Source organism: Frieseomelitta varia, unplaced genomic scaffold, assembly GCF_011392965.1.
Source record: "Frieseomelitta varia isolate USP_RPSP 00005682 unplaced genomic scaffold, Fvar_1.2 scaffold_646, whole genome shotgun sequence".
Lineage (NCBI taxonomy): Eukaryota > Metazoa > Arthropoda > Insecta > Hymenoptera > Apidae > Frieseomelitta > Frieseomelitta varia.
The window spans coordinates 311,353-324,729 of record NW_025110419.1 but is presented as its reverse complement, the minus strand read 5'-3'; the positions used below and the strand labels follow the sequence as shown (position 1 = coordinate 324,729).

At 27.4% G+C, this 13,377-nt stretch overlaps 3 protein-coding genes across 3 annotated transcripts; 1 reads left to right on the top strand and 2 right to left on the bottom strand.

Moving 5' to 3' along the window:
• Nucleotides 1-296: 296 nt before the first annotated feature.
• Nucleotides 297-2,312, bottom strand: LOC122534861 (fizzy-related protein homolog). Its single transcript, XM_043665876.1, has one exon. The coding sequence runs from the start codon at nt 2,054-2,056 to the stop codon at nt 596-598; it is 1,461 nt and encodes a 486-aa protein (XP_043521811.1). The 5' UTR covers nt 2,057-2,312; the 3' UTR covers nt 297-595.
• A 3,815-nt stretch (nt 2,313-6,127) lies between these two features.
• Nucleotides 6,128-6,562, top strand: LOC122534862 (NADH dehydrogenase [ubiquinone] 1 beta subcomplex subunit 3). Its single transcript, XM_043665877.1, has one exon. It carries the CDS (start codon nt 6,128-6,130, stop codon nt 6,458-6,460), a length of 333 nt encoding a protein of 110 aa, XP_043521812.1. The 3' UTR covers nt 6,461-6,562.
• Nucleotides 6,563-6,583: 21 nt separating this feature from the next.
• Nucleotides 6,584-11,070, bottom strand: LOC122534859 (meckelin). Its single transcript, XM_043665874.1, has 13 exons — nt 10,674-11,070; nt 10,451-10,612; nt 10,064-10,368; nt 9,789-9,983; nt 9,460-9,711; nt 9,163-9,305; nt 8,905-9,070; nt 8,544-8,828; nt 7,994-8,458; nt 7,659-7,906; nt 7,397-7,577; nt 7,085-7,295; nt 6,584-7,019 (listed from the first exon to the last, which is right to left on the bottom strand). Exons 1-13 carry the CDS (start codon nt 10,996-10,998, stop codon nt 6,796-6,798), a joined length of 3,162 nt encoding a protein of 1,053 aa, XP_043521809.1. The 5' UTR covers nt 10,999-11,070; the 3' UTR covers nt 6,584-6,795.
• Between the last annotated feature and the right edge of the window lie 2,307 nt (nt 11,071-13,377).

The window sequence follows — 13,377 nt, the reverse complement described above, 5'->3', positions numbered from 1 at the left end:
CTCCTCCTCTCATTTGTTTACGCGCATACATACATGTACAGTGTATAATAATATGCCCTTAAAAGAAATTATACTCATTGTTGCAATTGAAAATTGAGAAAATATTATAACATTACATCTTCTTTGTTTATTTTACAGTATTGTTATATCTAAATTAAATTATTAAATTTTGTCGAAATAAACAAAAGATATAAATAATTAATTAATAATTATTGTACATGATATTGTGTAATTAGATAAAATATAAAAAATGTATATTTCATGTAAAAAATAGATTACATTGATGATATATAAATTTTAATGCTTTGGGCATAAAAATATTTATATGAAAAATTGGGCACAAAAACTATATATCATCTTTGTTTTTTCTTATAAGGGCATGATTTCATGAATAACTTATTGCACATAAAAATTAATGAACAATACGCTGTGCATATAAACTTAATCTTAATACATTTCAAAATATGCTTTCAATCATAACTAAATATTTGTAAATTATTAGTTATAAATGTTATACATTTCATAATTTTTCAGAATACTAGAATAGTACATATATTATGTATCATACATAATATCATAATTCCATTGTATTAATTTATCGAATACTAGTAAAAAGATTTAATACAGACTTGTTTTCTTTTTGACTACGTGCTTTGCTGAACACATTCCAAAAACGCAAGGTTTCATCTCCAGCACCAGTTACGATAGCTTCACCATCTGGTGACATTGCTAAATACAAAACTCTGTACGAATGTCCAGTTAATTTTGCAACTTGAGTCAGACTGGGATATTTCCACACCAAAATTTGGTTTTGAGAATAACCATGTGTACTAACTAACTCTGAACTATGCTTACTCCAAGCCAAATTACAAACTTGAGAACCCGTATCTACACATTGCATTGGTTGGCCAGTTAACGTGTTCCAAAATCTGATGCATCTATCAGCTGTGCCACCACCAGAGGCCAAAAGGCCATGATGATGTGGAGACCATGCAATAGCTTTAACAGCTGCTAAATGTTCGGTGTATGTTTGAATAGGTGACAGAGAATGTAAATTCCATACGTAAAGACGATTGTCATTTCCACCAGAAGCTAAGTATTGATTGTCGGGAGACCATTTTAGTCCACATACTTCCTGCCTGTGAGCTCCCAAACGTCTTTCACTTACAACACAAGGAGTTCTAACATCTCTTTGCAATATTAACCTATCTCTGCTACCAGATGATAAAATTTCACCGTTCCAAGCTAATGCTCCAACTCTTGCATTATGCCCTTGTAATTTGCTTACTTGTTTGCTCATAGCTACATCCCATACTTGAATATAGCCTAAATGCGTTCCAACTGCAACTAGATTCCCTCTTTCATTCCAAGCAACTGATGTTACACTATTGCCATCACTGGATAAATCACACAGTCTAGTCACCTGACTGGTACACGCAGACCATAAATATACACAGCTACCTAGGCCAACACTGAGAACATTCTGAGAGGACCAATCAACAAGATTTAAATAAAAATCGTCCTGCAATTCAGGAGCATCCAATACTTTAAAGGGTATTCTAGAAATTTTCCTTGTCGCTTTCCTGGGAGATCTTAAAAGTTTCTGACTTTTGGCACTCAAAGGTGATAAAGAATAAGGTGAACTTTGGTCTGACACTGCATGATCCTTTGTAGGTGTAATGTACTTGAAGAGATTTCTGGTCACTACCGGCGATAATATTCTTCGTTCTTCACACTGTCCTTTCACATCTTCAATGCTTGCTCCAAGCAATTCGTTTTTTAATAGACATGAATAAGCAATGCCATCACGATTACTTTCACCATTCTCACGAGTTTTCTTTGTGACTATACCATTTCGATTGTTTTCCGATATCATTGAAAATGTTGTTTGATAATTGTTACCAGATCGTGTTGGTATAAATCGATCGAAACTATTATTCATTATTTTAGTCGGTGAAAAATACACTGACGGGTGAGGTCTAGAACTGGCTAAATTATCTATGTGGCTCTCGCTGTTTGATTTCAATAGTCGTTTCTCGTATTCGTGATGAAACATTTTTTTTTAATGTTGCTTGCTCACAATTCGGTCACATAATTATACAACATACACCCTTGTTTTCGTTTAAATCACGTAGATTATACATTCATTGTCATTTTTCATACGAAACAGTGTATTAATGAAACGAAGCAAATTGTCTCTTTAAATCTCTATTCAACGTCAACTTGGAAAATTTTTGATATGGAAGTGAAGAGGTTGAACGTAATTCTCCAATCGAAATGCTTAGTTCAAAGCACTATGTTTGGAAACAGACGGGCAAACGATTGTAAAAAACTGCACTTATCCACCTAGTGTCGTACTAATAAAGTTACAGTGAAATGTTGTTTTTACATAGTATTATACAGTAATTTATATAGTATATACAGTAATTTCAAAAACAAGAAACAAAGGCCATTTATTGTTAGTAATAGTATGTGTTTTCATTTTATATAAACAATTTTACTATGTTAGTTTCAAATTTTATATTATAATATACTATATGCTATAATACTGTAATTTATACTATAATTTATACATACATACACACACACACACACACATACAATAATTTACTTTTATACTATAATAATATAAATCAATGACATTAAACAATGTTTTAGCATTGGTTTTAGAAATTATTGTTTATTGTTTCAGATTTCTATTTTTGAAATTAAAAATCAACAGTTTTGCAGTTATTATATATAACAATAATTATATATAACAAAAATTAAATAACATTTATACTATATGAAGTACATGATCAATATATAAAACATTTTTATATATTTTATACAAGAATTCCAAATTTTCATTTGAATTATAATTATATACATATGACATGATATATATGTATGTACTTAAAGTATAAAGAATAATTTTTTCAGTTTCTTTTTTTTAGATTTATACTGTCCGTATATGTGTATTATAAGTGCGCTTTTATATTATTTTGTGTGGTTTGCATATATATATAATTAAACAGTAAATATTTTGTATTAAGTTTTAATATTATAATATTATAATTATGTACATACGTAAAATTTCTATAATTATCTAAGAAAGATAAACTTAAACTTATCTAGAAATATAAGATATATACACATGTGTCAAAACTGACGTATATATAGCTGTGTGCATACGTATATACATGTATTGTATATTGTATAATCGGACAATTTTCGGATCAGTTTTCAAGGTACGTTCTTCTAGATATTTTATTGTCATGAAACTGTAAACAAAATTTTTAAACTTTGTTTAACGAGTCAAATTAACATTGTAAAATGATGGTATTAAGAACTTCATTTTTAAAATATGTACATGTCATGTACTAACCTCAATGTCCAATTTACAACTTACATAAGTTGCGCAACTGAGAAAAGATAAAAAATAAAATGGTAATTATCATAAAAATATTTTTGTTTTTGTACTCTAAGTACAATATAAAATGCGACTGAAGCTTTATATAAACAATTTTATTCTATAATTAGAACTTAAGGGACGTTTCTCTAAGAGAAACAATCTGTTCAATGATTATTATATTATTGAGTGCATTATATAATTATATCATTACATGCGATTATTTGTAGAATTCTATTTCTGTATCAAATATTGTGTTGATTATCCATCAAATCGTCAACTAGTGGGTGATTCGAATTACTTTTGACAGTTGCAAGTAAACCAAATATCTAATGATCTTTACATTATATATGAAGAGGAAAAAAAAATAATATTCTAATAATATATAAATTTATGATTTTATTTACTAACTAGTACAAAAAACAGTATTTTGGATTAAAAATGATGTGATTTAACTTTGCTACATGTTTGGAAGATCATTTTGAGAAATAGTATATTGTATATGTCATGAGTATATATTGTATTGGTACATTTATTGATACATTTAATATATACATTATTCATACTTATTGATATATTTTTTAAGGTGTGAAAGGAAATGTAATATGAGCTGTGTAGATAATCAGATATATTGAAGTTATTTAACTTTTAATGATTCTTAAAAGTATATTTCAGTGCAAAACCTAATACTCGTAATGAATTGATAGAAAAATTAAAGAGGCTGCTAGTATTATTAACAACAAATGCTAATATGGGATGAATGAGACCTATAGATGCTTACTTATGTGTATATTAGAAATAAAAGGTGATCATTTTGAATTTGTATAAATCAGTCTGAACCATTAAAAATAATTTGAAATAAATTATTAAAAGTTAAATAGTTTCAATATCTTTGCTTGCTCATGGCATTACATTTTCTTTCATATTTCTTTCATATTGTAACTTAGAGTTAAAGGATTATTCTTTAAAATTCAGCTCTCAGAGAGCTAATTGTAAGTTAAAAATAGAGAAATAATTTTTTAATAAAAATGAAATATTTTTTGATATATTAGAAAAAAATGTTTCAATTAACAAAAATTTGCAGAAATATTAAAAAAAATATAATATCATTTATACAGTATTAAAATCTGTGATCTACAAACCTCTATATCTTTTTGAAAAGAAATTGTAGAGCTTTTTGCTTAGGCTCATTTTAAAGAATAAAATCTTTATTTTCAGAATTCACCTTAAATTTTTCATTTGTAAAATTTCTACATCATGTAACAGGTGGAAAGTGAAGATACTTTCTTTTCTAAAATTTTATAACTTCAAAGGACATAACAAAATTTTCAAGTCCACCATAGATTTAAAGATTGGGATCTCTCTTTTACACAATAATCTTTCGAAAGTTGGTGTACTATTGTGTAATCTTCGAAAAATTAATGTACTATTTTTTTTATCACTTTATCACGCTTTAAATGAAAAATACGCCACTGACATTAGAAGAATCCAAAATACACCACGAGTTTGTACGATCGCATTTGTACTTCATTTGTATATGTTTAATGTATGTTAGTGAATACGTGTGTGCGCGCGCGCGCGTGTGTGTGTTTTAATATTCATTGTGTTCTATCAATGAATATTATTACTTCGTTATCATAACTTTTTGACTCTTTTATATTGATGCAATGTCATATTGTGCACTCATTGAAAGATGCAGTTTCAAAGTCGCCAAACTGTATCTTCCAATGCATTTAATATCACAGGATAACTTTGATATAATTTATCAATTACTTCATGTCAAAGTTCATTATTATTGTAGAAAAATTACAATCTGTTTTTATGGCAAGTATTGGCTGGTTAAAGCAGAGCCAGATAAAAAGAATTCATTGTATAGGAAGAAATTATTCATAGTATTGGACAATTCTACAACATATTTAAAAACTACCGAAAATTTTCGTTTCTTAAATAATTATAAAAACATTTGAAATTTAATTGAAAATATACATTTCATAATCATAGAGTGACAAATTTTATTATTTGTAGTTTCATAACATATAACTAGTTAAATTATTAGAAATTAATTCACATCTTACAAGTAACGCAGACTTTACAACTGCTTCATTGAAGCAGTTTGGAGGATAAGCAAGGATAAAAGTATATTTATACCTTGAATTTGTTACTAAATTGGCTATACATTCATGTCAATGAAAACATAGAAAAACATGAAATTAAAAAAAACAAAGATTGCCTTGAAATCTCAAAGATAATAAGATTTGTAATCATCGCAGGTAATAAAGTAAATTTTACTTGAAACATTTTCTTGAATTACGAATAGTTCAAAATAGAAGACAATTGTAATGTAGTTCACTTAAAATAGCATACCTTATACAACTGCGAAAATTACAAATTACTTTCCTGTACACTAAAATATTTTAAATTTCTTTTAAGAAAATTTAATTAGCTTATGCAAAATAATTTATTTGAACATTTGTAAAAATAATTACAAGATGTAAAGTAATTCAACAAAGGATAGTATTCATATTAATAATAAATTTATTTATTTCGTTGTTACATTCTCTCTATTTTAATTTTCAAAAAATAGATTCTTCAATTCAATATATTCAGTTCCTGAAATATTGATATTTATGAATTAAATTTGATCACTTTTAGACACTTATTATAACATATATTTAAATGTCTAAACATTTAATTGTAAATTAATAATTTAATTTCAGGTACAAATTTCTAGAAAAGATGGGAGGTCACGGCCATGGTCATGAGCCAGAATTGAAAATACCGAGCCCTGATATATACAAAGTAGAAGATGTGCCAGAACTTAAACTGGTTCAAGATGAATTAGCTAAACTTGGGTTGAAAGACCCTTGGTTAAGAAATGAGGTTTGGCGTTATACAGCACTTCCTGGTACTTCACATACCCTACGAGTAATTAGGGGAATTACAAAGGGTATGGTAGTTGGGTTTGCAGCATTTTTAGTAACATTGGGTGTAGAACATACTTTTGGGATTACTTACAAAGGAGAACATCATGGTGATGGTGATCACCATAAGGATGGTGATCATCATTAGTGTTGCATAAAAACATATTTAGTACATATAAGAAAATTAAATAGTGTTATTAGTATTATATGTACTATAGCTTTAAAAATAAATTATAATTTGAGTTACAAATGTGTCTTTGAAGTAATTAATTTTTTTACTACTTTTAATAAATATATAGTATACAATGTTCTTACTTACAGTGTCTTGTATATAAAAGTATTTTTATTTATCTATTGCATTATACATGACTTGTTGCAAATTTTTCGTCCATGCAAATTGTATAAATGATAATTATTATGTATTAATATAAATGTATCAAATTATCACACAATATTTAAAATTACTTACATAAAATGAATTACTTACATAAAATACAACTTATCTAATAATGTATGCTTATTTAAATTTTTTTTACCATTTTGTTTTATTATTGCAGTTAGCAGCATTGATATTGATACTGTAATTATAATAGCTAATGTACAATCGTTGCATAGCACAATAATTAAAGTAAATATTGAAATTTCAAATGTTGCAAATAACCATTCATTTCCATATAATAATGTTTGATTGAAAGAATAATTATTATCTGCAAAAGAATATATATAAATTATAATTAAAATTATTTTCTTTTTTCTCTTAAAAAGACATTACCGATATAGAAAATTGATTTTTCTTTATTACGAGAAAATATAATATTAAACAGTTTTTCAAAGAAATGTTGTTCTTTAATGGCATAGTCTTCGTCTGTTATGCAATGATCTATATATTTATATAGGTATTCTTTTATTTTCAATTGATTATTAAAAATATATTCCCAATTTATAGAAGAAGAATAGTAAGTTTTTATAAAATTACTTCGTTCCTAAAGAAGTAAATATAATCAATTAACAAAATAAATATAAAAGTAAATATAATCAATTAACAAAATAAATTTTTAAAATATAAAGGTTGTTTTATACATACGATCTTCATTAGTTCTAAACTTTTGTTAAAAGTAACTCTGAAACTTTCTGTTAAGTATAAAATAAAAGTTTGTTGAGTTGTTCCTGGTAAAAGACCTTTATGTGCGCATAAATTACTTTTTTCCATATGAAATCCATTAATTAAAGTTGGCAAGTCTGTGTCTGCAAATCCATGGACTGATCTGTCATAAAATATTGAAAATATTTACAAGCATTTTTTTGCAAGCAATTTATTTTTTATGTAATTTGATCATATATATTACCTCCCATGAATATAAAAACCGTAATAATTAAATGGTAAAATAAATAAGCTGATATTTGCAATTGAACATAGATTTATAAATTCTTGCATTTTATTTGTAATACATTGTTCATAGAATATAACGAACGCTAACCACTGCATGCAATAAGTTAAAATATATATTAAGACACATATTGTGAAATATAAAATAAAATTATAATCTTCAGAAAATGTATATATTCCAAAAATCCATGGATACAGTCGTATGATCTATTTAAAATGTATAATTTAGTTTTAATCATTCAATTTTTTTTTTATTGACTTACTGTTCTATAAAAAATATACATAAGAATTTACCTGGAAAATACATGTAACTGCAAGTAATTGTATCTTTATATTTATTTTTCTTTTCGTTTGAAGATTTAACCATTGATTTGCAATAAAGCATGTTCTCCATATACTAATAGGTGCATTATCAAAATTACTATTCTTATTTATTATTTGGGCAGAAATTTTTGATACTGAATTTGTAGTTGGAATGTTAGTTTTTTGTTTATTAATCAGATATTTATTAAAGTTTTTGAAATTATTATGTTTATTTAACTCACACGCAATTTTTTTGCGTTTAGCTGTTATTGTTTCTGATGACATTTGAAAATGTTTCAATTTACTTCTTGAAAGTTTATCAATATAAAATTCATTTATAGACATATATGGAAGATCGTGTTTACATTGATTGTATATCGTTTTTGATTGTTCCCAATCAATAAAGAATATATCAATATTCCAATATTGACAAATAAATCCAAACATTCCTATAAGCTAAATTAAAATTAATAAGATTGAAATAATTAAACTAATTAAATGCAATTAATTACATACTTATATTTTATGTTTAAACACTTACTTTAGAAAAGAATACTGTTGCAGTGAATATTTTTATTACCTTTTCATTGATATCTTCAGAGAAAAGGATATATGGTATTGTTTCTTCTTTATAAAATATAAATAGATATAAGCATAAAATGACCAAACATAAAATAATTATGCTTCCTATGGTATTCATAGTATAAATAAAAAACCAAATAAATACAAATATGTTAATAGATGAAGTGTGGTGGCGTTTACTGTAGCTCCATGTTTTTATTCCAGATAAAATTAAAATTAATCCTGATAAAATCCCAATAATTATCTAGAAACATATAGTAGTATGCATATAAAATATATTTCTTTGTTATTTTCTTTTTATTAGTATTTTATATTTTTACCATAAAATGTGGATCAACATTATCATCTTTTAGAATAAATTTAATTTTATAATCCAATGTAATTTCTGTAACTTTATCAATCTGTTCATATGTTAATTCAGCATATTCAATAATTAATAAAGGAGGAAATATTTTATTTTTATCCTTTGTATTTTGAATATTAATTCTGCAAAAATTATTATAACATAAAAGTTTGTTATTTTGATAGATAATTTGCTTGATAAAATCAAATAGACAATAAAAAACAAGTAAACTTACATTACGTTTAGAGATTTCATATAACGTAACACAGATAATTCATCATGCTTGTTATTTGTGAAATTTGATAATCTTTTAAAACCACTGATATTATCAACAACAAAAAATTTTCGAACTAACTGCCAATCTAATTTATTATTGTTCTATAAAATAATTAAAATTATACATTTATATTTAATATTTTAATATTTTTATAAAATAACATTTGAAGCGCTAGTTAAAATTTTATGCAACGATTAAATATTTATATTTATAAATATTTAAATTTATTGATTATTTCATAATTGACACTCTTACCTGGTTTATATTTTTAATGAGTACAGGTAATGCATACATTAAACTACTATTGTTTTTTGTAAATGTTAAATAAGGAGACATAAATTCTATTTTTGTTTGCATTAAATTTTTAACTGCAATTTTACATTTTTTTTCAAAATTAATACCAAAATTAACATGTTCCAACAAATTACATGGAATGTTAGGTGTACCAATTGATTTAAAATAACCATGTAAAGAAAATGTTGTAACTGTAAAATTTAATATATTATCCTAAAAAAATTAATAATTTATATTACCAAATATTGTATATTTAAATAAATTATTATAAATACATATGTGTTACGTACATTATTATTCTTCATCATGCTATAATTTTGTGTAATTTGCTTACTATTTAATACCGTTGTAGTGTCATTTTTATTATAAAATAACCATATAGGTGGCTTTTGTTTTTGCATAAAGAACTTACATGCATTATCATTAGCATAAATACTCAAGACACATATATTTGATAAATGTTCACATGCTAATTTATCTTCTTTCTAAAAATACGTGTACATTATTATCTCTTTACTCTTATATCCTTATTTATATATCCTTATATCCTTATTTACTCTCTTACCTTACAAAAATATATAGCAGTTTGAAGTTCACTTCTAAAATAATAACTATCTATGTTTTTATTCTTAAACTTCACTTGAAATGCAGTTTTTGGATTCTCTTTATCAAAATAAATATTTTTGTGTAAACAATAATTCTGTATTTGTGTATAATGGTACTTTGTTAGATACATATCATTTTCATAATAATTATATTCAAAAGTTTTACATGGTAAGCATTTAGATCCATCCAAAAACGGATAAGTATTATTAGGACATGGAATGCAATACATAGCATCCAATAAAGTTCCATCTAAACTTCTATCTACTATAAAATCATTTGAGTATGATTTAAAATAGTATAAATAATTAAAAAATAATATATCATAGATTGATGTTTTAATTATTACCTTGTATTTCATTGGAGCCACATGTACACAACGTATTGTTACATGGTACGCAATCGTTTCCATCTGAAGTTACAGTAGCGTTAATACCACAAAATACACATACAGGATAACCATTTTTGAAATCAATTTTTTTACTAAATTCATTACATATACATCGCAATCCTATAAATGAAGTGATTTAGGTATTTGTATAAAATATTACAAAAATTAATTTTATACTCACGATCGACAGATGGTTTTAAGTTTTTATCAGGATCACATAATATGCAAGAAAGTGATATGGTATCAAAATATTCATTACTTTTACATTTCGATGGATGAGAAAATTCAAATAACTCTTTGGCTAGAATAATTTGGATAAAATTTACTGAATAAATTAAGAAATAGAAAAAGACATTATTTCTTATAAAGCAGCACATTTTGTATTCATCTGACATTTCTATTTGTGTTTGGTTTTCGTTCCTATGGTAACTAGTCATGAAAGTTGTATATAGATAATATCTGACATGAGTTAAGAAAATGTACATTTGCATATTAGATGCAACCATATTTTGTATTTGTATATGATTTTCGTCTCTGTGACAATTAAGAAACTAAGAAAATCTACAATAATATAAAATATTAAAATACACTGCTATTCAAAAATTATTGTATATATATTCAAAAATACATTTATATATATAGACTATGTACATATATATATTTCTCATGAAATTTATGACACATGTATATTATTATTATTAAACGATATTTATTATGAATATAAAATCTTTTTATGAATACGTATGTATGTAATGTATTATAATAGTATTAAATTTAATTAATCAATTAAATTATTCAAAACTCTTAAATAGAGAAATATTTATTTGGTGCATTCAATATTGCCGAAAAGCTAACGAAAAGTTAAATGACAATTTTATAGTTGTTTGTTATTAAATACAAATCGTTCTGTTACATGCGGATATTTCAAGAAAAGAAAAGTGGACTTGATTTACATTTCTCTTTTTTCATTCTCTCTGTTTTTTTCACTCTCGCTCTTCACTCTCCATCTGTTTTATACTCTACCTACACTATGCTTTTATGCCATACTTAACAATTTAACACTAACCTACGCTATACTTTTATGCTATACTTAACAATTTAACATCGATTGTATTACCTAACTCCTCTTTTGCTTATCCTAAATTGCCCTTTTTATTTCCTACTTATTGCTTTAATTTTTTACCCTACGAATGTATCGCATATTGCCTCTGCCAGTCTTTAGTTGTCTCTATTTGTTAGTTCTCTTCCTTCTGGCCTCCTTGACCTCGATTCTTTTTCCCATTTGATTTCTTTTAGCCATCTTTCTGTCTTTTCGTCCCTTTTGTCTCACAGGATGTCCTCTAGGTTTACCTCTCTACTTGTCACCTTACAGTCTCTCACCAAGTACTGCAGCATTCCTGGGGCGTTCTCGCAGAGCTCGCACTTTCTTTTCTCTTTGTCCTCCCAGTATCGGTTTCATCTTTCCATGCATCCGCATCTAGCGTGGGCCATTAGCTGCTGACTTTCGCCGTTTCCTGGTTTCCTGAGATATTCCGGTAGTCCTATTGTCTGGATGTGTTTGTATCTTTCATTGTACCTTGATTTTTGTATTTTGCTGTGCTGCACTTGACCCTGTATTTCCATATCTCTCCTTCTCAGGTTCTCTGCCGTTTCTTCCTTTCTTTCTTTCCTGTTTATTCAGCTCATTTGTTATTAGATATTCTTCTCTTTCTTTCATGCTCTTTGTCTTTTGTCTTTCCGCCTCCTTTTCCCTCAGACATTTCTTTACTAGGGTCCGGCCTATACTCTCCCTTATCCCCTTTTCAAAGCTTAGGGCCCTTTGCACTGCCCTTACTCTTATTTTCTCCCTCTTTGTCTCTTCTGGGACTATGTACTCTGGGGTTCGTATGTCCAGGCCTAGTATCCATTTTATGTACTTTATTTAGAGCCTTTCAACTTCAGCCCTTTCTTGGAATCCCCACAGTTCTACTCCGTACAGTAGTATTCCCGCTATCAGGCTGTCCCACAAAAATATCCTCATCTTGAAATCTTGTTTAAATTTACGTTCCCCTATCCCCCATACCTGATTCAGTACTATCCCCGCTCTTCTGGCCCTCTCCTCTATTTGCCTAGTCATGTTTCCATTCCTTTGTAAGACTATTTCCAGATAATAAACTCCTTGATTATTTCTAGTTCTTGCCCTTTCCAATTTGCATACCTGATTCTTCGTTTTCAAATATCATTATTTTAGACTTGTCTACGTTCAGCGTCAAGCCTTTCCTGTCTAAATACTTGCCTAACATCTTCATCATATTTTTTAGGTCCTCCTCCCTGGTTGCAAGTAAGATCACGTCGTCCGCGAGTGCTAAGGAGTAAAATCTTTCTTTTCCTACCGTAACTCCACCTCCAACCTGTGCCTTGCCTACTTTGCTCCTTTTCTATCTCTGCTATATATATTGTGAACAGCGTCGGACTTAAAGGACACCCCTGCCTCAGCCCGACTCTTCTGATTCATTCACCTTTACTACGTTTCTCGTTTTCTTATATATTTCCTTTACCCTCTCTATTAGACCTTTTTCTATTCTGCTCTTTTCTATATCCCTCTATAATTTTTTTCTTTGGACCGCAGCCTTCAAATCAACGAACATGGCATATACTTTCCCTCTCTTTTTCTGTGTTTCCCTTTCCACGATGTGTTGTAGTATGTATCCATTGTCTATGGTTTCTCTGTGCTGCCTGAAGCCTACCTATGATTCCGGTAGTATTCTTTTTATTTCCGCTTCCTTCCTTAGTTTTCCGTTCAAAATCGCTGCGTATATTTTATACGCAGTGCAAAGCAGGCTAATCCCTCTGTAATTTTCTAGATCCTCTGTGTCCCTCTTCTTGTGTAACGCGATTATTACAAC

Excerpts from the sequence above, each read along its gene's own strand:
- LOC122534859 (XM_043665874.1), bottom strand. The coding sequence starts at position 10,998 with ATGGTTGCATCTAATATGCAAATGTACATTTTCTTAACTCATGTCAGA. Across the intron at positions 9,071-9,162 it reads ATGAAATCTCTAAACGTAAT|AATTAATATTCAAAATACAA; the intron begins GTAAGTTTACTT and ends TAATTTTTGCAG. Across the intron at positions 7,907-7,993 it reads CAGTTACATGTATTTTCCAG|ATCATACGACTGTATCCATG; the intron begins GTAAATTCTTAT and ends CATTTTAAATAG.
- LOC122534862 (XM_043665877.1), top strand. The coding sequence starts at position 6,128 with ATGGGAGGTCACGGCCATGGTCATGAGCCAGAATTGAAAATACCGAGC.
- LOC122534861 (XM_043665876.1), bottom strand. The coding sequence starts at position 2,056 with ATGTTTCATCACGAATACGAGAAACGACTATTGAAATCAAACAGCGAG.